General features: G+C 48.7%; 1 protein-coding gene across 3 annotated transcripts in view; it reads left to right on the top strand.

Moving 5' to 3' along the window:
• CSGALNACT1 (chondroitin sulfate N-acetylgalactosaminyltransferase 1) overlaps positions 1-23,633 on the top strand; it is a 250,336-nt gene that overhangs the window by 158,351 nt on the left and 68,352 nt on the right. For all 3 annotated transcript variants that reach the window (XM_036011519.1, XM_036011521.1, XM_036011520.1), the window contains one exon: positions 10,473-11,401. In XM_036011519.1, the coding sequence (XP_035867412.1) occupies positions 10,768-11,401 (634 nt within the window). In that variant the 5' untranslated portion in view covers positions 10,473-10,767. The remainder of the gene's footprint in view (positions 1-10,472; positions 11,402-23,633) is intronic.

Here is a 23,633-nt window from a genome sequence, read left to right as displayed (position 1 = left end):
AACTGCTAGCTTAAATACCAGACATCTGTTGTGCGTGGTTCCGGGAGCTGGAAGTCTGGGGTTGGGGTGCCAGCACGGTCGGGCTCTGGTGAGAGCACTCTTCCCTCCAGGGCTCTTTGCTGGGCAGCCTGACCCCCGTTCCTCCCCTGCCCCTTCCCCTCTGACCTGTGCATTCCCAGGTCAGCCTTCGCTCTCTCTCTCTGCCTTCCCTTCACAATAGGAACACCTCTGTTAAAGCTCATAGCCAATTATAGAGAAACAGTGTGGCACAGTCGCCAAGGGCACAGACCAGAGAGAGATGCTGCCTGGGTCAGAAACCCAGGTTTGCCATTTCATTGCTGGTTGACTTGGGCAAGTGACTAATATCTGCCTCAATGTTCTTATCTGCAAAATGGGTATGCCGTGAATAGAACCTGCCTCCTTGGAGACACCGGAGAAGGAGGAGGAAGATGCAGGTGGAGTGGGTCATAGATAGGAAGGTGAACATTTACAGAAGAACATGGAACAGTTTAGGAGTGACGCAGAGGGAACATGTTAGTAGACTGTTAAATAGTATTAAACTATAAAACAAACTTGCATTAAATAAGGGCTCTGTGACATCTATCTTGTGTAGAAATAAGACAGTGTCTATTGCAGATAAATTTCTTTACGGGAGTAAAAATCTTAAAATGTTTTCAGTGAATCCCTCAACAATCAGTGAGCTTCCTAGCAGGGAGAGGAGAAGACAAGGTAGACCTGGCCCTGGGTGCTGGGGGGTGGGGAAGGAACCTGAGGAGAGGGTGAGGAACCCCGGAAAGAGTGCTGGAGGCATGGTGGATTGGAACCTGAACCTAAACAACAGGATCTGCTATCAGCTTGAGGTTCTTTGGTGTGTATGAAAAGAACAATATAATTATCTATTATATACTATAGGGCATCCTCTTGGTAATTTTTTCTATGGTTCTATTTCCGTCCCCAGAGAGAGGGCCTATCGAGCAAAGGCTCTGCTGGTCTAGCTTCCTGGGGTTTCTAAAATAATTCCACGCAAGCCGGTCTTTCTCTAGCCCCGTCATATAATAACCACTTTCTAAAGAAAGACCCTTGTTTGTGTGCTATTGTGTTCCTTGTAGGTGGGGAAGGAAAGGGGAAACCGAGGGGAGCTGTGCTGTGTATTTTGTCTTGACTCAAAGTAGCAGTTTCCTTCTTAACCCTTCTCACTTCAGCGCACCCGCACCCGCAGAACACATCAAAGGACTCAGAGGGGGGGTGTCAGCCCCTTTCAATTCCAGATGCTTCCAGGGCCAGTTCCCTTGGGGCTCGCCCCTGGGTGTGGAGACTTCGCTGTGCTCACTCTCTTCTTTCACGAGACCTGGGGCTGAACTCATGATGAGTCTTGCTGGCTGATGCCCTGGATTGGTGTGAGGGCGACAGCGTGACACCTCTGGGAGAGGGCAGCACACACCCGCCACGAGGGGACCACGGCTCTGGCCAGCTCTTCGGGTCATCACTGGTTGCACTAAAGCAGGGTCTCACCGAGGGGGACCCAAGGCGGAGAAGGGTGAGGGTGTGTATGCATCCCCTAGTTCTCTCGCCTTCAAGAGAAGCCCCATTCTGTGCTTTTACAGACTGGTGCCTGCATCCTGGTTCTCTTCAGAGGCTCTGCTTTGTTCTGCTGCCAGGGCTTTCCCTGTAGCATGGGTTCTCAGCTTTGCAGCTGTTTTTCTGTGGCCCCACTTGTGGGCACTGCCTCCCCTTTGCTGGTGTGAATTCTGTGCATGTTGTGTAGCTCTGTCTGTACTCTGCAAGGCCAGGTTGGTTGAACTGCTTCAGTCAAGTAGTGTTGATGGAAGTCGATGACTTAGGCGTGTTTTGGGATGTGGAGGCCTGCTACCTGTGTGGGTCAGTCGCCCAGCCTCCCCAGACCCTGGAGAATAGGGATCAATGACTCCCATGAGGTCAGGTGAGACAGCAGGTAATGCAGGTGTAGTGATTCCCCGACAGTCCTTGGGGGAGCCCCTCTTTTGGGTGATCTGCCTGAAAGGTGACTGCCTCTGACCCAAAGTGAACATTTTTACCTTTAGCTGTTAATGAATTAGGCTTTTTATAGTGCTTTTTTCTGGGAGTTCTGTGTCTAGAAACGTTTTAAAACCACTGCTTGGTACATGGTAGAGACATATACTTTATTTCTCATCTTCCTCTTCCCTTCTATCTACTGATGAGGAAGGAGGGGGCTCCTTTTTTTCCTCCCTGTGCTGCTTCACGGTAACTAAAGTGAGCCCATCTTGGCACTGGTCAGGTAGCTTAGTTGGTCGGAGCGTTGTCCCAATGTGTCAAGGTTGCAGGTTCGACCCCTGGTCAGGGCACATACAAGAGTCAATTGATGAATATATTGATAAGTGGAACAGCAGGTCAATGTTGCGTGCTCGCTCGCTCTCTCTCTCTGTCTCTCCATCCCCTCTTTTTCTCTCTCTCTCTCAAATCAATAAATTAAAAATAAAAATAAAAAAAATTAAGTTGAGCCCATTTCACCTGGAGCCACCACAACCACCTTCACAGCACAGTGTGTTATGATACACACCTTTGCCCTCACCTCAGAGCTGGTATTTACCACTCCTCCACTCCGCCTGGCATCTGCCCAGGGCCCTGTGCTTATTGCTCAATCAGAGGGACTTGGCTGCAGAGCATTGCTCACTTTTAATTAGTCCTCTTCTTGTTAATTAGCTGTGTGCATTTCCCTGGAACTGTGCTGGGTGACCTGGGACGCGGTCCCTCGGGGGCGTGCTTCCCTGAGGCCCCATGATGTCAGGGCTGACTTCCGCCTGCCCCCGAGCATGTTGGTTGTTGCTCGGGCATCTCATTCACTGCACTCTGGAGGGAAGAAGCGAGGACTCGGTGTTTGACAGGAGAGAAGTCCGTGGTGACGCCAGCCAGCATCTTAACTGACCTAGAGGTGTTCTCTTTGTTCCTTCCTTCAAAGAAGAAAATCTCTGTCAATTAAAAATTTCATTTGCCAGGTTGCTTTTTAGTTGAGCTGTCTTAAACCTGATGTGTGGGTATGAGCTCTGGGCACCTGCTCAGAAGCATGTGACTGGTGCTGAGGAATTCTGCCTGGGGCCAGAATGAGGCTTGTGCTGGGCACAGCGGAACCGGTGTCATTTCCAGGAATAGTGTGAGTTTGTGTAGCTCGTAAGGGTTTGGAAATGCAAATCCCAGCTAGCTGGGGAGGCAAAAACTTTTATAGAGAAAAACAGTGCCCCGTCTAAGGGGCCAGGCAGACTCATGAATAGGAAGACTCATGAGGAGCTCAGAAGCAAGGAAAACTGAACATGCCGTGTGCACAATGACACGTCAGCTTTATTTAGGATTATTGAGGGTGGTGAGTAGTATTGCCTAGTGGGTAAGAGCAGGGTTTTAGCATCAGACTGAGCTGGATTTGAAGCTGGCTTGGCTGCTGGCCGGTGGTGAGCCTTGGGCAAGTTACTTCACTGCCCTAAGCCTCAGTTTCCTTATCTTTAATGGGGATGATGAGACTTAGCCCATGGGATTGTTTTGAGGATTAAATGAGATAATGTTTGTAAAGTGCTTCATACCTTGACTGGCCTAAAGTAAATGCGCACAAAGTGGTTGTAATTATGAGCCATGAGAGGGTGTTGGGAGCCTGGTTCCAGGGGGTTCTCACGCTGGCGGGCAGGGCGGTGCCCCCAGCCACGGAGAGCCCTACAGGACCGGGTGCCGGGTCTCTCTATGGACTTTTGGCAGCCGACTCAGCCCTGCATATGTGCTTGAGATACTTTCCTTTGGGGAGAGGGCTCTTTATGCTACTTATTCTAAGGCTCTTGTAGTGCCTCCTCTTTTCACTCCACCTCCACGGCCATCTCTTAGGCCGACTGACTGCCCGAGATCCTTTCTGAAACAGTGTTGGAGGTGGCAGAGGGGCGTGAGGGTCATGGAAAATCTATGCCTATTCAGGAAGTCCCTCTCTATCAAGTCTTTCCTCCAGAGGCTCACCCACAATTAAAAATCAAAATAAAAACAAAGGAGAATACCAAAAAGGCTTTGGGCTGTTCCCACCTTTTCGGCACACGAGGCTGTCATTAATCTCTGTGTCTTCATTTTCTGATTAGTGGGCCTCATTTCCTTTTTGTCACATTCCCCTTTTCCTGCTTCAAAGTAGAGAACAAGGGATCAGAACGAAGCTTTCAGGAGACCAGTGTGGAGTCCAGGTGCTGAAGGGGCACCTCTCAACTAGGGAATTCCTGACTGGGAAGTGATCAGGCTGGTTTTTGGGGGGGTCACGCCATGCTGGTCCCTGGAGATCGGAACTGGGTTATAGGAAGGACCTCATGGAGAAGACCCTCAAGGGCCATTTTGAAGGCCAAGTCCAAGTCCTCCGGGTTAGAAAGGGAGGGAAGCGTATTCCTGCAGAGGCCTGGCAGCAGGTGTTGGGGACCTTGGCCTGGAATCGGTGGGGTCTGGAGGCAGTGAAGTCACACCAAGGAGCAGGGCAGGGAGGCAGGAGCCTGATGCCGGGACTCTGGCATCAGCAGTGGCTGGAGCTGTGACCCGTGGAAACGTGAAGCACAATCAGGAAGTCACCTCTATGGGAACCTACAGCAGGGCTCCCGGGGTGCCTAGGATGGTCCATTGGAGAGAGAAAACATTTATAACATTTACATTTCCTTACTATAGTGGTATTGTTTTGTGAATACATAATATAACAACACTGTAATACTGTATATAACTTATAAATGAATAAATTCCATCTATGTACTTGCTCAAAGCTATTTACTGCCTGGGATGTGCTATTTGTGTTTACTATGTTTGAAGACAGCTGGTGCTGAGTGCCGGAGTCAGCAGAACTGCCGGGTCCGACCTGGGCTGCCCCTGCCCGTGTGGATCCCTCCTGTGTGAGGGCAGAGCCCCTGCCCGTGTGGATCCCTCCTGTGTGAGGGCAGAGCCTCGGGTCCAGGCCAAGTGGCCCAGTGTCTGCACTGGAGGAGGCCAGGGAGGAGTGCTCCGGACTCCTCCCGGCCAGTGCCACACTCTGGATGTTTGGTTGCTGACTCTGAGCGGCAGCCCCGTCCCCTCTCTGGGATGTGGCTTCAGCACCTCTTCGTGTGTAGACGGACCCTAATCTGCCAACCTCCTTGCCTCAGCTTTTCAGTTGCTCCCAGGAACACACTTGAGGCAAAAGCACTTGGCACATGAGTGCATGCTGACTAAAGGCTCAGTGGAAGAAAGAAACCTGACCATAGAGTATACAGATATTTCTATTTGTATATACACTTGAGATTCACATGTTATTAACCAGTGTTACCGCAACCAATTTAGTAAAGTAATAATAAAAAGAAAGAAACTGAGTTCTAGAAGGATCTGCAATATTGGAGAACCCCTGCTCTAAAGAGTCCAGGTGGACGTGGCTTAGGGAGATTGTGGGCTCTTCTCACGCTCATTTCAGGCTATTTTAATTTCTTTGCGAGTGCTCAGCCTCACCAACTCCTTAAGTGTGTACAGGAGGCAGATTGTTGTGGACTCCACAAAGCAGTTGCAGGAGTTGATCGTATGTACTCATTTCCTTTAAGTGAAAGCAGATGGAGGACAAATGGGGAAGAAAAGTCTGTAAACATAATGTATACTGGGAATTGGGCCGAGAAGTTCAGGATCTTTCAGCTCTCACAGTGGCTTTTTATCATCTTCTGTTAAATTTTGCAGCGCTTTCTTCCCCTCTGCCGCTCAGGTCGGTCCCTGGGTCAGCGTGGGTGGGAGAGAAACACACCGTGGTGTGGAAACGAGGAGATGGGGTCCTGCGGGCCATCCTGGAAGCTGCCCCCCCCGCCCCCCTGCACACATGGGGGCTAAACCGCAGTACAGGGAATTCTAAATGGAGCCAAGTGTTGGAGTTAAGTTTACAGTATTCACTTTATGTGCATTTTTGAGAGCATTTAAAAACTCCGAATAAGAATCCCTGCCCAATGCCTTTTCCACACACACTTAGGATGGTGTGTGTACTCAGGAGATACGACCTTGATTTATGTTCTGTGAGTACAGCTTACCCTTGACGGAAGGCTAGCTTGTGCCCTTGCCATCAAAGAGCCCATTGTGTGCGCCCAAGTGGGATAGCCTCCCGCGGCGGCGCGGGCTTTGGTCTGCCCCTTGCTGGCCCAGTAGACACTGCTTGTTTTCTTCCCCATCAGCCTTTTTTGGCTGTGCCAGAACACCAGGTGGAGGTGTCTTGTAGATTTTATTGCCACTCCTTGAATAGTTTTCTTTATCACTCACAAGACCAGTCACGGCAGCGAGCATTGCTGCCTGGCCTGGCCTCGCCATGAAGCCACCATTCCCTCTGCCTGCTGCTGCCCTGGCAGCGTTTCACCAGTGGGGCTTGTCCGGGAGTCCTTTGGGTCTTTGAGCGTCTGTGGACATTAGTAAACACGTCTGGCAGCTCTCTGTCATCATATGCAGTTGTTGTGATCTGGATATTCACCGGGACCTGTAGAGTAAAGTGCACACACCCCTTCTAATAGCTACTTCTGTCCTGGCCATAGAAATTCTGATTCCCACTGTCCCTGTTTTGGGGAAGTGTTAGACTCTGGGCCACACTTAGCTCTGTCATAGTTTTACTGCTGGGAGCTTCTGCTCTAAGATGAGATGATAAACTTTATCTGTAGCCACTTGCTTCTCTTATTTTAACAAGCGTTGTTGATGCCTAACATTTATTTTAAGCTTTTGTCACTTTAAAATTTATTTATTTTACCCTGGCTGGGTATCTCTGTTGGTCAGAGCATCATCTTGATATGCAAGGTTGAGGGTTTGATCCCCGTTCAGGGCACATAAAAAAGTCAACCAATGAATGCATAAATAAGTGGAACAGCAAATTGATGTTTCTCTCTCTCCTTCTCAAATCAATAATTAAAAATTATGAAAAGTTTATTTGTTTATACCTCTCAATCCTCTGCTTCCTTTAATACACATATATTTAGCAGGTAGGAGCATGGCATTCGCATTTTGTATCTATTTTAATGGCATTTGCCTCTTTGGGCTCATGTTATAGTTATTGGAGAAGGCCTTAGTTAATTCCTCAATAAGCTTATAAACTTGCTGATGTTAGAACTTGTGCTTGACTCATCTTCTTGTCTATTGTACCTTCTTACACAGTATATAGGACATAGCAGGTGTTTCATACACATTCGTTACAAGGATGGGTAACAACAGTGTCCTAGGAGGAGACTGTGACTGGGACCCATCCTGGTGCCATTGCTATGGTATTTGGAGATGGGGGTTGGTAGGGGGTGTCCGGGATACTCCTTGGGCTGGGCAGGGTGTCAGGGCTGTCAGGCACCTGGAGTCTGAGGAGCCCGCTCCAGGGCTGGGCCCCTTGCCGTGACCCCATGTCTTTGAGACTCCCTGCCTTAAGTGCTCGCAAAGTGCCGCAACTCCCTGAAGCAGCCCCTTGCCTAGATTGTAAGATTGGCAGCGATACTGTTGTGATTGGATGTTCCCTTCGGCCTAATCAATGAATCCATTGTTTTGGACAAGAACCATCCTTAGGGATTTGGCCAGGGATAAAAAGTGGCAAAACCAATTAGTAAGGATGGACATTTAAAAATGCAAGTGGCAAGGAACCAGATCAGTAACAAGGATTTTCTCTAATTAAAAAAAAAAAAGTAATATGCATCTCTCTTCTTCCAATGTCCTAAAATTGGCCACTGACAGGGGATTCTTCTTGCTCGCCACTCCTCCCCTGTCCCCAACCACCCCCAAAGACCCACCTAGTCTAAAATCTGGGTGCCTTTTCTAAGTTTCAGAAATAGTAGCACATGCTGCTGTGGTCCCCTAAAGCTATATTTTCACTGTCATCTCTGACTTGTAATAGGGCTTGGTAATTACACGGTGCTTTCCATCTGCAAGTCTGTAAACACATTATAAATGTTAACTCTTGAATTCCCGCAACACCTCTGCAGAGACAGGGAGAGATTGCACAGGGCCTTTGTGGCTAAGCTGTTTGTTTGGTCTGGCTACACCTCATCGAAGTGTTCTTTCCGAGATGTGGCAGAGCTGGTAAAGTGCCATCTGCTCTTAAGAACGATGTTCTGTGCTGCCAAATGAAAACCTTGAACTTTCCATGGAAGCCAGGATCTGAAGGATAAGCCTTCTGACTTCATCAGGCAGGTACTCCCAGCCCCTATGGGCTGGCCAGTTGTTGCTGTTTTGATCACAGACGAGATTGCAAGAATCATTAGAAAATGCTTGTCTATGAAAGGACGCAGAATTTTGTTTCTGTCATGCAGTTTCTGTCTCTGACATTTAAAAGGAGAAATTCAGTACTGCTTCTTTGGTAGTAGTTTTTATGGTTTTTTTATTATTCCTTTTAATAAGTCATATACTTCTAAAATCTGTTTTTTTCTCCTTTTGCATCTGGAAGAATGGAATATTAAAGAACTTTGAAATTTATACTAGTGAATTCCAAAAGCTGAACTAGACTTTAGAGAGACGTATGGAACAGAACAAAGCAATTATCGTGCAGCGCTAAGTTTCTTTGGCTTCAGTACATTGCTTCAGTTCACCAACATGATTTCAATTTACTATGCAAATGTGACAATTATTCCATTAAAAATCTGTTAGAAGGATGGCATACTTTGTTTCTGCAGCACAATAAATTGTGTTGAGAATTTCATTTTTGCTTTTTGATTTGCTTATTTTGTTCTTAATGACAACTCATTTAAAGTAAAAGTCTTTAAAGTGGCAGAAAAATGTGATAATACATCTTCACTAGTAATTTAATACTTGGATATAATGAGTTTATCTGAGAGATTTCATTAAAAACAGCAAGGTGCCCGAATACCAAAGCTGAGATGTTTTTAATCACAGAATTATAGTAATTATACAAATCCCAAGATTTTCATCAGACAGCAAAGGCTCCCAGGGCTAAACATGCACGTTAAACTTAGCACCAATAACTGTGTATTGTTCTCAATTATGGGAAAGAGAATCCTCAGGCCAAGGGAAGTGCTGGAAAGAATGTTATGTGTTCAATGTTTAAGGACAATTAAGAAATAAACTGCTTTGATAACATAACGATATCTGCAAGAGTCACATCACCAGGGGGACTGCAGGGGGACTGTCATGTGTGACCATGGTATATGGCGGGTGACTACTTAGATGGTCAGTGAGCCTTTATTGTTTACGACATTGCCAGCATGGGGAGAATGCTAGAAGGAACATCTCTGTCTTCTCCCAGGGGTCCTGAAGTTCTTAATTCACCGCAGTAAAGGGGTCAGACTGCCAGTAAAAGAGATGCTTTTTGGCCCAGATTCTGGTTGGGCGAAGATGAAGTAATAACTTAGTATTATGTGGCTTATTGAAAATGTCAAATTTTATAAAAAGGCCAGCACATGGTACCCTCAGAGAGCTTTTTTTTAAAAAAGAGAAGTGGTAGAAAAAGATGCATCTAGGAAGAGTTTTAAAAAGTCCTCTCTACACAGGAAATGTTACTTGATCTATTTTCCACCGATTATTCTCTGTTTCTTTCTGGCTCAGGCCGGTGTTAAGGAAGGGGGAGCACGGGAGGAGCGGTATGCTGTGGCAATGTGTGTGATGGGTGGGGGACAGTGGAAGGACGCCTGGGGAAATGGCGAGTCAGGTCGACTCACGCGTTACAGGGGTTTGGAGCTGAGGGGCAGAGCGTGTAGTCAGGGGAAAGGCCTGGTGATCCATCCGGATGTTTCTGATGAGTGGTCAGGACACAGAATTCCTCCTAGAGGCTGGAGCAGAGGCAGGCCTGGGGTTCAAGTCCTGACAGGACAGCGTATCGGGTCCCTGCTCTTCTCCCAACTTCGTCTCTCTCTATGGTGAACTCATCGTCCCCTGTCCACGTGTCGGATTGGAGAGGCAGCTACTACAACTGTCCCCTGCCCCCCTTCTGAATGCTGTTGGCCACATCTACTGTTTGCATGTTTGAACCTCCAGGGCCTTCCCCACCACCTCGCCGGTTTGCTTGAAGACCGCTTTGAGCTTTGAGGCCTGCGCTGAATGGGCGCCCGCAGGTGAGCCCCGGTGGGCCTCGCCTTCTGCAGCCCTGCTTGCTGGGCAAACCCTGGGCAGAGAAGCCCCTGCCTGCAGTTTTCAGTGTCATTCAAGTCTTGCTTTTCCCCTCTTAACCATCAAAATAGTATGTGCCATTGTGGGAAACTTACAAGGTACATTGGAGTGTAGAGATGCAGAAAATCCATGGTTAATCCTTCCACCCAGAGAGAATTCACATTTTGCCGTCCGTGTTTTCTTCTAATCTTGTTCTGTACCCCTCGTTTTCTGTGTACCTTACTCTGCAAATGCATGCTTGCATTCCGATTTACAGACACTTAACAGTATTTAACCACCTGTCATAAGCATTTTCCATAAACCTCAAGGGTGGCCTATTGAATATTGATTGCCATCATGAACATAAGTGTGTTGTTATGTTGATTAAGTGTTATTGTCATTTGGTCTCTTCCCAGGTCCTCTGCTGTCCTCTGCTGCAGATTTGGAAGGCTATCATGGGCATGAATGTGAAAATTTGGAGGTTTCAGCTCACTTGTTGCTTCTGCCTGGAAGACTATCCTCTAGAAGTAGGAAAAGTGCTCCTCATGCCAGTTGACTCCAAGAGACGAGAAGTGTTTTAGAAGGAAATGGATGAAGGCAGCTCAGGGGGCCCCAAACGCGTGCTCCCTGTGGTCTAGTCCGAGGAAGCCCTTCCGCGGGGCCCAGACGTTCTGGGATGTCACCAGTGCTGGACGCATGGCTGATTCCTGAATGACGATGGTTCGCCGGGGGCTGCTTGCGTGGATCTCTCGGGTGGTGGTTCTGCTGGTGCTTCTCTGCTGTGCCATCTCCGTCCTCTACATGTTGGCCTGTACTCCCAAAGGCAACGAGGAGCAGCTGGGGCTGCCCCGGGCCAACAGCCCCACGGGGAAGGAAGGGTACCAGGCTGTCCTGCAGGAGTGGGAGGAGCAGCACCGCAACTACATCAGCAGCCTCAAGAGGCAGATCGCACAGCTGAAGGAGGAGCTACAGGAGAGGAGTGAGCAGCTCAAGAATGCACAGTACCATGCCAGCGATGCCGCGGGCCTGGGCCCTGAGCGGGGCGCCCCTGAGAAAACCCAGGCTGACCTGCTGGCCTTCCTGCACTCACAGGTGGACAAGGCGGAGGTGCATGCCGGCGTCAAGCTGGCCACTGAGTACGCCGCAGTGCCTTTCGATAGTTTCACCCTGCAGAAAGTGTACCAGTTGGAGACTGGCCTGACCCGCCACCCCGAGGAGAAACCCGTGAGGAAAGACAAGCGGGATGAGTTGGTAGAAGCTATCGAGTCAGCCTTGGAGACCCTGAATAGCCCTGCGGAGAGCAGCCTAAATCAGCATCCTTACACAGCCTCGGATTTCATAGAAGGTTGGCAAGTTTGTGGATTGGGGTAGGAAGTAGAGGAAAAGGCATCTGGGTCCAGCCCCCCGGGCAGGTCACAGCTGTGGGAGGCTGGCAGTTGGCTCTGGGGATGGCTGGTGGGAAGTTCTATGTGACCGACACTAAAGGTATATAGTGTGGTTTTTATTTCTCAGAAACATCTGTTTCCACTTACTTTCTCATGGAAACCGCAGTCATTGAGTGGACAGATTCATTGTTTCTTGGCAGAGGAAAGTAGAACTTGCTTTCTTTTAAAAAAATAAAGAAATAAAGTAAAACAAAATGCAAACATAAAACTTTGAAACCCAAGAGGACTGTGATAGGCAGTTTTAATTTATCCCTTTTCACAGGCATTTCTCTCCAGGCACGGCCTGGTCGTGAGGCCCAAGAACAGGAGAAGGGCAGCAAATGTACTGTATAGTTCTTACGTTTGCCACACGCTGTTCTGGGGACTTGACACATACTAATTCACTTTTTCCTCATAATGACCCCATTAGGGGATAAGGGAATAGAGGTTCCAATTAAGTAAGTAAATTACCTAAGGTTGCTCAGTTAGTAAGTGACAGAGCCAGGATTTGAACTGTGGAGGTCGGATTTCACAGCCCAAGCCAGTAACCGCTAGGTTGTATATTGTGTGGATGGAGCCTAAGGAGCATATGGAAGCTAGTGAGATGAATGACTGAGCTTTTGCTTACAGGCACAGAACAACGTCGTTTTAATTTGTGTTTGATTTTGTCTAACTTCAGAAGAAAGCTTGTCTAGTTTCTTGGCAGACTCCTTTGTATTTTCTCCCTTATCAATTTTCCCATTGTTACTGGTTCAAAATCAGCTAATAATCTGGGAGAGGAAGTGCCTCCAAAGGCATCCAACTCTTCCCCCGTTTCTTGAGAGATCCAGTCCGACTTCCCCGACGTGTACCATAGCTGTGTCCAAATGCCCCCTCACTGCCTAAGCTCCGTGCCCACCATCTCTCCTCAGCCTGCGGGCAACACGGCCTCTCTGCAGTTGTGGCAGAAACCCCTCCACTGCTGTTCATGCCTGTGTGCTCTTTGGACATTTTCCTGTCTTATGATTTCCCCCCACTTTATATGTGAACTATAAATTCATGCAATTTTGTGATAGTATCATTTTTCGTAGACGTAGAGCGAGGTCAAGAAATCTTTTACAAGACCAAGCTTTCGGTGTCAAGATTTTTTTTTTAACTCACTTAGATGAGGTATTAAAAATGCCTGGCACACTCAGCAGCTGCAAGTATAAATTCATGGCGAGCACTCTGGCTCTGAAATACCATGATGATGCAGCCTCAGACTTTACAGTGTTCCAGAATTTATGGAACATTTCCACATATATTATCTTACTTGCTGACCCCCAGGGAAATCATTAAACATCCTTAAAAATGAATCCTGGTTGCCACTGGCCCTGAATTATGCTACAGAAGCTGTCCGCATACAAAGCCATTTCAAAAGAACTCAATTACAAGTCAGAGTCTACAATTTGGAATGTTTACCCTTGTGATTTTCAACCTGTGTTTGTATTTGAAATCTCCACCTGCTTTTCTTACACATCTTAATGCGTAGGACCGTTGGTCTCTATCAGCAGTGGCACAGGCCTCTTGTCCCCAAGTGTATGTGCCCTGAGATGCGGCTGACTTCCCGTCGGAGGCGCTGTACTTGCGGGGGTGCTGTGTTGGTTTCACAGGCAGCGCACAGCCTGCGTTTCAAAGCAGATCAGTCCACACGCACTTTCCAAATGTGGTGAAAGTCTAGTCAGCGCTTTTCAGACGATGAGTGAATAGGCACACGCGCTTTAAATATACAGGGGTGGGTAAAAGTAGGTTTACAGCTGTGAGTACACGAAACAGAGTTTATTCTTGTGTTGTTATTTATTCGTTGGTTCCCATATGAACAACTGTAAACCTACTTTTGCCCATCCCTGTATTTACACATATTTGACTGTTGTGAGAAGCAGCTTCTTTCATTTTTTTGCTCTTGTCACAAAATATTGTGGAGTCAGTCTTTCCTAGTCTCGGGAAATGGGGCATTCTGAGAGACGCTGCCAGTCGGAGGAAGTTGCAGGGAGGCAGAGATAAATTCAGCGTAAGGAGTAATTCTGAAACAGCGCTGTTTCCAAACGAAGCGGGGGCTCCCGTGAGTACGAGGATCAGCTGACAGCTGCTTGGACGGGGGGGGGGGGGGGGGGGGGGGGGTGGGCGGGGGGGCTGGAATTCGTGCTTCTAGCCTCACAGAGGTGGTTGGACTGAATTACGTTTGAGGACCTTTCAATCCTGATTTACGATTCTTTGATCTGTACCTAGTCAAGGAGAGAGAAGGGGGATGGAAAGGGTCTCATCTGAAATCTGTGTTCTGTGATGAATTAGAGCAAGTGACAGGATCTTATAGGGGTGAAGTACAATACATCTTTGGAGTAACGTATTTGGGTCTCCAAGCATAACCTTAGAGAGGGAGAGTTTGTGTTTGGGAGTTCGTGGGCCAAAAGTCAGGGCAATTTAGAAGTCCATGGGAACATTTTATGTTACTAGTGAGATGTTCCACACACTCAAAGCTTTAAACAAAGGCGACAGATTTGCCAAACCCCGAATGAGTATAGTAAACACGGGGATTCTTTGTGCTTACAGCAACGTGATCAAAGCCCTGGAATGCTTCCAGATGATAATAGGCACATGAAACCAAAGGCTAACGGTGAGGCAGGTGGCATGACGACGTGAGTGTGGGAAGCTGTGCAACTTTGACCAACACACTTAAGCTCCTTGAGCCTCAGTCTCACATCTGTCAATAGGGGGCCTGGCCTGGATGTCCTCCGAGGCCCTGCCCAGCCCCAGCCTTCTGCACAGTACAAAGCACTGCTTCCGCTTCTGGTCTTCGCTTTGCCAGGCAGCCATCCCTGAGGTGCTCTGCCTCCCGCTCTGCTTGTTGACCAAGGACACACCACCTCCCCTTGGGGAACTTCCTCCATAAAAGGAGGAATTCAAACAGATTACTTATAGTTTGGTCCGACTGCGTCCACTTTCTACAATTCTATGAAGCTTGCGAAGGGAGAATACCACCTTGATGACTACCTAATTTATGATCTACATTGATTTAATTCTTACGTATCTCTCAAACACAGAGGGTGCAATGTTTGCCTCCTTTCCTTTCCCCCACATGTTTCATTGGCACTGATTTTTGTGTTGGATTCTCACCAAATTTTTTGGTTACGACCATCTGGGAAAAGAAGTCCAAGTAGAAAGAAAACCGTGACCAGACCCTGTGCCTTTGGACGCCAGAGTGTTCATCTCCCCAAGGCAGCGGAAACCCCTTCCTCGTGCATGGAGCTCACTTGCTCCTTCAGTGTGGGGTGTACAGGCTCTGAGCAGCACAACCTGGGGCTTTGACTTTGTATCTTTAAACAGAGCTCTCAGACGTAGATTTGATGTCATTCCGTAGAACAGTTTGGCTTTTGAATTATTCCACTTCTACAATCCAAACATCTGATCATGTGAATGCTATGCGAGGCATCTGTGACTACTGACCCCATGGGGCCGCCCTCTGCCACCAGCCCGTGCAGCCCACCCTCCTGCAGCTTTTGCAGGGTTAGTGGTGTCAAGAGGGGGTAAGACACTGGAAGACTTGATTTGGGGCAATGCGGAGCCAAGCTACGATCCACTAGAAAGTGAAGGTCTTCAGGACACCCTATGATATATTTTAAAACAAGGGTGTAGAACTGTACAACCTTAGCAGCTGCCTGCACAGTAATCCCAACATTCTGCACTCTACAGCCGGGCCCTCGTGCTTTCTGCAGAGCTAAGGCAAGGCATGGAGATCCTGAGCTTTCGACTTCCATTGTCCGTCTCATCATAACCTCTAAGGGACACCTTATGACCACTTTGCTAAAGCGTTTTTAGACAAGTCAAATCCAGGTCCTGGGGGCTTGGAGAGCAAGGTACTTGGGACCATAAGTATGTGCTTCTTTGTCGACAGCTCTGTGACTTGCAGTAGAGATGTCGAGGCAGTCATTCAGATGCATTTCTGGGAACCTGGGGAGGGGTGCAGTGCAGAAATACACCAGAGCAGGGATTCCGCACAGCGGGCGGGCCTAGCCTGTGTTTGCAAGAGAGTGTGGTGCAGGGACACCAGCTGGCAGGCAAGACAGCAAGGGGACCTCAGGTCTTGAGTTGCCTCAGTTCTCAGCTGGCATCTCTAGGGAAGCGAGGGCAGCAGAACTCAGGATGGCCCTCCCGAGCCCCCTCACGTTGTCACCATGCCCTGGACCCACCACACTGGTCTGCTGTTAAGGTCTGAGCTGACCCAAGTTCCCCTGTCCCCTCTATTCCATTTGCTCCCACAAATCTCCTCATTTGTTTCTAATTGCTTGAAGTTCCTTTAAGGAGGGAGAAATGCTCATTATTCTAAAATCAGAGATTAAGAAGCTTAAATGCATAGAATTCTATGCAGCAGAAAGCAAGAAGGAGCTCCTATCCTTTGTGACAGCATGGATGGAACTGGAAAGCATTATGCTAAGCAAAATAACCCAGGAGGTGAAAGACAAATACCATATGATCTCACCTTTAACAGGAACCTAAACAACAAACAAACAAGCAAAATATAACCAAAGACACTGAAATAGAGAGCAGGCTGACAGTGACCAGAGGGGAAAGCGGGGGGGGGGGGGGGGGGGGGGGAATTTCAGGGGAAAAGGGGAAGGGTTTATAGGAACAAGTATAAAGGACAAAAACTAGAGGGGGTGGAAATGGGAGGGACGTGAGGAAGGATGAGGGGGTGGACTTGGATGGGAGTAAAAGAGAGAAAACTGTAATTGAACAACAATTAAAAAAAAAACTTAAATGCAAATAAATGGCTTGAGGCTATAGTTTGGAGAGTGAATTCTCCCCTTGCTGAGGATGAGAAAGAGTGTCCCAGCCTGGGTTTTTGCCACTGGGAGGGGCCGCGCCCTCCAGCCCTGAGCAGAAGAGCCTGGCACTAGAGTAAATGCTTTGCTGTCACAGAGTATTTTGAAATTCTCGGTATGTTGTGAACAAGGGACCCTACATTTTCCTTTTGCCCTGAGCCCTGCCGTCTAGACCCTACACCCCAGGTCAGGAGAACAGGAAGGAAAGGTAAAGAGAGAGGAGGGCAGGGTTAGAAGGTTAACTGTGAAGTCCGACGTGTACGGAGCAGCAGCCGTGTTGGCCCTCAGTGGCTGGGGCATGCGGAGCCGTGTGTGACGGCCATCCTGTGTGCACGAGGCATTTTGTTGCAAGACTGCAGAAGCTGGCAAGTCGGACTTTGTTTTGTGATGACTTTGTTAGTATTTCTACCATACTCATTCAAAGCAACTTTGTTATCAGGGCATTTTCAAATATATTTGAGGCATCATTTTCTTCAAGCCTTTGTTTTGTATTAAGAAGGGGCTGCAAGAGAGCGCCTGTGATGCTCTGGGTGTGCAAGATGGAGGGGTTGGCTTCAGCCAGAGTGGCGAGAGCAAAGACTCAGTGGAGAGAGGGCCAGACCTAGGGCCTCACGCAGATCGGAAGGACACACGCTCTGTGGGAGTGGGAGGGGTGGGGGAAGGTGGGGAGGCAGGCCGCCACCCTCACGTGAGTGTGCAGCCCCACTGATAGGCAGGGGCTGCTGCTCAGACTTCAGCCTGGTCAGTCAGGTCAGGTAGGAGCTGGTGTTTACAGAGAGGGTCTGCAGTTTTTAACCAGACCCCCAGTCGGTCCTCTGTGGGGAGCATGGGTGAGGCCCTGCACCAAGGCTTAGTCAGCGTGAGTGGGTGGGCACCTGCCATGTGTGCAGACCATCCCCAGCTGTTTGTGGGGTTGGGGGGGATGGGCTGGAGAGGAGAATAAAGCCAGGTCTCAGACCTGAAGGCCACTATTAAACTCATGCGGAGACTAAACTCTGAATGACTGAGGGCTCAGTTGGGGGAGCTGACCCTTAGTGCTGTGGGCTTCAGAACTGGTGGCTGGACGCAAGCAGATGCTCAAGCAAGACATTGAGGGAGGTGGGACCTGAGCCGGTCTTGAAGGGTGAGAAGGGGTTACTGCAGAGGGAGTGAGGTCCGGGATAGGTTGGAGGCAGAGGGAGGGGCACCAGAAAGCCAACTGACTCAGGACTGGGGTTGTGGGGTGGAGACCAGCTTAGCCAGCAAGCAGGACCCGAGTCACTTGGGCTGTAGCTCACAAAGTACCGCAGCGCTGGGCCTAGGAGCTCAGCTTGTAGGGATTGTCTGCTTTGGGGGTTAGAAGGCTCTTCCGTCTCAGAAGGTGCTCAGAGCACCTTCTCAGAGCTCAGTTCTGAGTCCCACATTGCCCACCACCTCCCCTCGAGTGCTGTGTGTGGTTCACCGGTGCTCAGTGGCAGCATCGTGGAGGTCCTAGGGACTGGAGATGGGGCTGCCCTCATTTTTTTCTTGCTGACCTCACCTCTGCCCCAGGTACTGTTTCTGACCTTTCACAAACACTAATTGTACCCCTCTTCCACTAGGGAGGTGGACACTCTCATTATCTTCATTTTGTCAATGTCAAATCCAAAACCCAAAGAGGTCGAGTGATATCCTCAAAGTCACTCTGCTGGAGAGTGACAGAGCCAGGATTCTAGAACTTCAGATATTAGCTCCTCACTGTGTGGCCTGTTGCCTCCTGGGGTCTTGGACACAATGCACATGCATCTCTGGTCCCTCAGTGATGTGAAAAAATATTTTAAAAATACATGCAAGGCTTGCAACCCCCCCGGGGAGAGGTCCTACCCTGGTGAGCTATATAAGTTTTCTCGGGAAGAAGTTTTCATAGGAAGAGAAGGAGACCATGAACTCCTGGGGGAGACAAGCGGAGACACAGGAAGAAGCTGCAGGAGGCAAACGGCTCACTTCACCGAGGGAAGAGCATGAGGCACCCGAGGCCTTTAGCACAAAAAGCATTATTTAAACAGCCCAGGCATGTGTTTCTTCTCAGAATTTTGGAAAGGAGCAGGGAGTTGAAAGAGTCAGGAGAGCACGCTGAATTCAGGGCTAGTTGAGATCCCTTAAGGATTGTCTGGTGTGTTGTCTGTTCCTTAAGGGAAGAAATAAGGCTTACATTTCTGTTATCTTCTCCAAAATACACAACTTTCCTAGATTTAGATTTTATATAAATTTACGGTGTAGGCACTGCTGGAGGACTCCAAGATCTGACCCCAACTTCCCTTTTCATTTCCTGCTGCCCCTTCCTGCCCTCCCCTCCTTCCTCCGAATGCTTCCTGTTTTCTGTGTGCGCTGCCGCCGTTCCCTGCTGTGTGCGTGCTCCTCTGCTGGAGAAGCCGGGCTCCCAGCCTGGGGCCCAGTGTCAGACGTCCTGTCAGACCTCCCTCCCGGAAAGCTATTCTGATTCCCCCAGCAGGAAGTCCTCTCTCATTGTCCCCGAGGTGGTATACTGTGCTCAAGGGCCCTTCCCATTCCCCCGTCTAGGTTTGTAGTGCTCCATTCCCACTCAGCACTCAGTTTCCACTCCATTTCCACTCAGTTGTCTTTACTGACAACTTCCAGCAGCAGTAATTGGTACTCGATAGGTTTTTTATTCATTAATTGCAGCCTTGATGCCACCTTTCCTTTTTGGGAACCAGCTAAATGAGCCTTGGGGAAGTCTCACTCCACCAAGGTCCTCCTGCCTGTACCTGGAGGTCCCTGGCCTCACCCCCCAGCCCCCATCTTACTGCCCCCTGTATGCAGTGCACTCCCAGAGGGCTGGTCCATGTCTAATTCAGCTTTCAACTCGCGTACCCCCTGTACACATTGCACAATCAATATGTGTAAAAAGAAGTGGCTTGAGACCTTTGGAAGAAAAGTTTATATAAAACCTAAGGTATACATAACGCTCACCTTACAAATCCGCTCTGCTCTCAAAGTTCCACTGTAAATTCGTGTTTGGGTTGGAGGATATTTTCCCAAGAAGTAATCCAGTCAGTTGTGCTTCGTTCCTAGAACAGACCGCAAAGCCGATTTGCTGTAAACTCAAGAGCACAAATGCCAGGGGATAAGCAGGTGGGGAGCATCGCTTCTTTAGGAAGTTATTTTTATTTTCTCCCCTAGGTTTTACTGGCACGCTCTCCATGTAGTACCTAGCACTAAAACCACTCTTAAAACCTTTTCATTTTGAAATATTTTAGGATTATAGAAGAGTTGCAAAAATAGCACATAGAGCTCCTGTAGAGTTCACCAGCTTCCCCCAGTGTCAGCGTTTTACATAAGGGTGCGATTATCCAAACTGGGACGACAGCGCTGGTGCAGTACTGTGACCCAAGTGAGGCCTCAGTTTGGTTTTGTGTGGTTCTCGTGTGTCTCCCACTGGCTGTTGTGGCTCCACACTGCTCAGATCTGTAGTTTGATGTCTGTCATTCATTTTGGGAAATTCTGAGCAAGTGTTTCTTCGGACACGTCTGTGCCCTGTTCTTTCTGTCTTGGCTGGGATTCCAGTCACGTGCATGTTCCTCTGCTCCACATGGTCTCACGGCTCTTGGATGTTCTGGTTTTTGTCTGTGTTTCCACTTTTTTTCTTGTGTTTCAGTTTGGGTAACTTTTCGGGACCCACCTCAGGTTCACTGATGCTTTCCTCAGCAGAGAGAAGGCTACCGGTGAATCCCTCCAAGGCATTCTTTATCTCTTTTACTGTCTTTTTAATTTCTAGCACTTCCATTTGATTCTTACAAGTTTCATCTCTCTGCTAAAGTTCCCCATCTGATCACACATGTTTGTCATTTTTTCCATTAGATCCTTTAACATATTAATCATAATTATTCTAAGTTTTCCACCATATAATTCTAACATCTTTGGCATACCTGGGCCTCATTGCTTTGTTGTTCTAATTCTTGCTTTCTTTTTTTCTTGCCTTTTCTTATGCCTCACAATTTTTGTTGAAAACCAGACATCATGTGCAGCTAGTAGAAACTGAGATGACTCACGTTTATGCCTGGAAATGGCACTCTTTTCTTTCTCCTGGGTTTTTAGTGTGTTGTGTGGATCTGGGGGTGAGTTAATCTAGTCAGGACTTGGGCTGGGTGTGAGTTTTGCTGTGGTTAGGGTTCCCCTCAGCGCACCCCAGGCTTTAAATCCCCTTGGTGATCCTTTGGGTCTGCAGGAGGAAAGTGCTTTTGCCCGAGGCCGGGTGCCCGCCCTGCAGCCTAGGGTTTCCCTTGGCACCGAACCTTCAAGGACTTCTGGTGCTTCTCTCCTGTCCCTGTGCAGCCATTCTGCCGTGACTTGTTACTCGGGCTTGTGGGCTTAGCTGTGCAGTGCAGTGGGGGATGGGGCCATCCCTGAGGTTCTGATTAAATCTCAGTCCTGAACAGGCACCTCATCACTGGATCCCGAGGTGTTCCGCTGCCCACTGCCGGAAATAAGGCCTTTTTGACTCCTCCTTTCCCCCAACTCTGTGATTTTTCACCAGTTCTCCGAGGGTGACAGCGTTTGTTGCCCTCTCCCCACTCATGAAGTTTTTGTTCCCTAGGAACAATAGGCAGTAGAGAAAAGTTTGGGAGAAGTTTCTTGCCTCCCCCCGCGTGGCTACTGCTCCCCACACCTGGGCCTGCACCGCATGGGCACTTTCTAATTTCTCTGCAAATACCCGGTGAGGCTCCTGGAGACAGAGCCTGCGGAGGGGCCCAGGCTTCTCTACTTTCTAGAACCCCGGGGCCTCCCTGACCTGCCAGCCTGCACTTGGCCTCATCATTTTGTTCATTTCTTCTTACCAGTGTCCAGTCGCCTCTGCTCTCCCTGCAGGCCCCTGTCTGTTCTCAGATTTTGGGCCAGCTGTTGGTTCTGTGACCTCAGCTCTCCATCAAGCTCAAACAAGGCTTGCACTTGAAAATGGTCTGGCTCTTTTTTTGTTGTAAGTGATGCTTCCTCAAGCTCATTACATCCTGCAGTGGAAGCAGAAGTGTGAAGCCACTTTTTAAAGTAATAATTTAAAACCTATTGATTCCTTTGTCTATTTCCATTTCCATACAAATCAATAATCTCTTCTTACAGTCTGGTTTCAGGCACCACACACAGTCCAGCAGTTTGACAGAGCTGACTTGCACTGATTTTACCCGAGAATGGGAATGTTGCAGTCACACCCCGAATCTGGAAGTCTGTCATTAGATTTACTTTAATGAAAACCTCAAATCCCATGACCTCTTTCCTGTGGCCATGAATCAAAGAAATGACACTGTTGCCTCAAACCCTACCTTGTAACCTTGTATTATCATTTGTTTGAGTTTTTAATGTGGAAGTGATGGGCACTTGGATGTCATCTGTCAGATGCCATGTCATCATAAAAGTAAACTTATTCGTATTGTGACCAGATACCCTTTACAAGCACACATCCCCAAACACCACAAACACCCCAAACTGGGGGCTGAGCTGTCTCCTTGTTTGCCCCCAGGATTTGGGGTTATTGTTTTCCATCCCTTGCTTCTTTTCACCTTGGTCTTTACCCAGAATCCCTGGTGTCCTCACGGCAGTGTTGACACAAGTCCCACGGTAGCTGGGCTGGGGCGTGGGGTGAAATGGTATTAGAGGGAAGGGAAAAGGTAATATCTCATCCCCGCCTCGAATATCCACTGGCTCCTGCACGGCCCTACCCCTGCAGGTCTGGGGATACATTGGTGGCGAACTGTCAACACCCGCTGCCCACCTCTTCATCTGCACCATGCACAAACCTTCAGTTAGGAAATAAAGCTAAGACTTTAGCACCCTGGGGGGCTGTGCTCTCCCTTCTAATCCTCTTCTTCCTGTGGGTCCCTGTCCCAGACAGTCACCTCTGCTTCCCTACCTGCCCCCCTCCACCACTGCCACCTCCCCATCCCTGTGCCCATCCTCATGGTCTGGAGCCCATCGTGCCCTGCGAGCCATTGGGGCTATCGCCAGTGACTTAGACTTCCCTAGTGCCCAGCCTGCCACCTGTCTGGTGGGGGAGGGGCAATCCCTTTTCCCATTCAAAATGTGGTTCTAACTTTTGAAGTCCTAACTGCATGGATTTCGGGCCGATTTATATGGCACTATAAATGCTGCACCATGGGCACACAGTGGGTTACAGAGGTTTCTGTGGGCTGGTCTGAGAACTTCGCCACACAGATAGATCGTATTGCTTCTGTGACTTCTGAGTGACTTCGAGGTAAACATTTGAACACAACCCATTCTTAAGTAAAGGACTATTTCCCCACCCCACCCCCACCCCCATTTCCTCTGCACTGTAAATGTCTCTGGGAGCAGCCAGCACTTCTCTGCACAAAAATCAGAAACTATCTGACTTATGGGCAAGGGGAGCCGACGGATGGCAGCGCTGAGACGTCCTGACTGCAAGCAGCCAACAGGGGCTGCGAGGAGCTTTCCCCTCTGTCCGTCTGTTTCCGTGAGGTTGCCCATCAGAAATCTGCACCCACAGAGTGAGGCGGGCTTGTTCTTCAGAGAGATGGGTCTGCTGCGCCCGTTGGCCGGATGGCTTCATTCTCGTCATAGGGCCTCCAGGAGCTGAGGTGGGAGAGGGATAAACACCACAGAGTGACTCCGTCCTGGAAACGCTTACCTGAATCCTACCTGGCTCTCCTGCTGCCTCCGGCCTGCGGTTTTTACTCTGACCATAGACGAAGCGAAGGAATAGACCTTTCCAGCGTTGGAGAGTGCTCTTTGGCTTGTTAAATACAATTCTGAGAGGTGACTTCATGTGGAGGTTTTTGTAGGGAGAATACTGATGGTAGAGAGCAGAGCCGAGAGGAAATTAAGTTGCAGGAGGAGGTAACTAGGTTAAGCACTGCTTGAAACTTCAGAGCGTGTTAATGCAGGAATAGATGGGTAATGGGAGCGAGTGAGACTTATGCTTCGAGAGTTTTAAAGGCTTGGATGTTAAGTGGTCTGTTCCTGCACTGGACATGCTCTGTGTAACAGACATCGTCAGAGCTGGGGAGGGACGAGGCTGCATTCATGGTCCCTGCCCCCTCACGAGCCCCGAGGCCCAGTGGGAGGGACACCCATGTACACACGTGAGGAGAGCAGAGTCATACCTCAAATAAGTGGTGCACGGGAGAGAGAATTAGCACGGTCAGAAACTGTCGAGAGCTTTGCATGCTATCCAAGGGTTTGTACACCAGTCTGCCTTACAGGACAAAAGGTTAAAATGTTAAACACACAGTTACTCCATGACCCAACAATTCTACTTGAGAAATGAGGACATGTATTTACACCAAAACTGGTATGTGAATGTTTGTAG

Source organism: Phyllostomus discolor, chromosome 11, assembly GCF_004126475.2.
Source record: "Phyllostomus discolor isolate MPI-MPIP mPhyDis1 chromosome 11, mPhyDis1.pri.v3, whole genome shotgun sequence".
Lineage (NCBI taxonomy): Eukaryota > Metazoa > Chordata > Mammalia > Chiroptera > Phyllostomidae > Phyllostomus > Phyllostomus discolor.
Note: the sequence above shows the minus strand (reverse complement) of the source record. Positions and strands in the feature narration are given on the sequence as shown.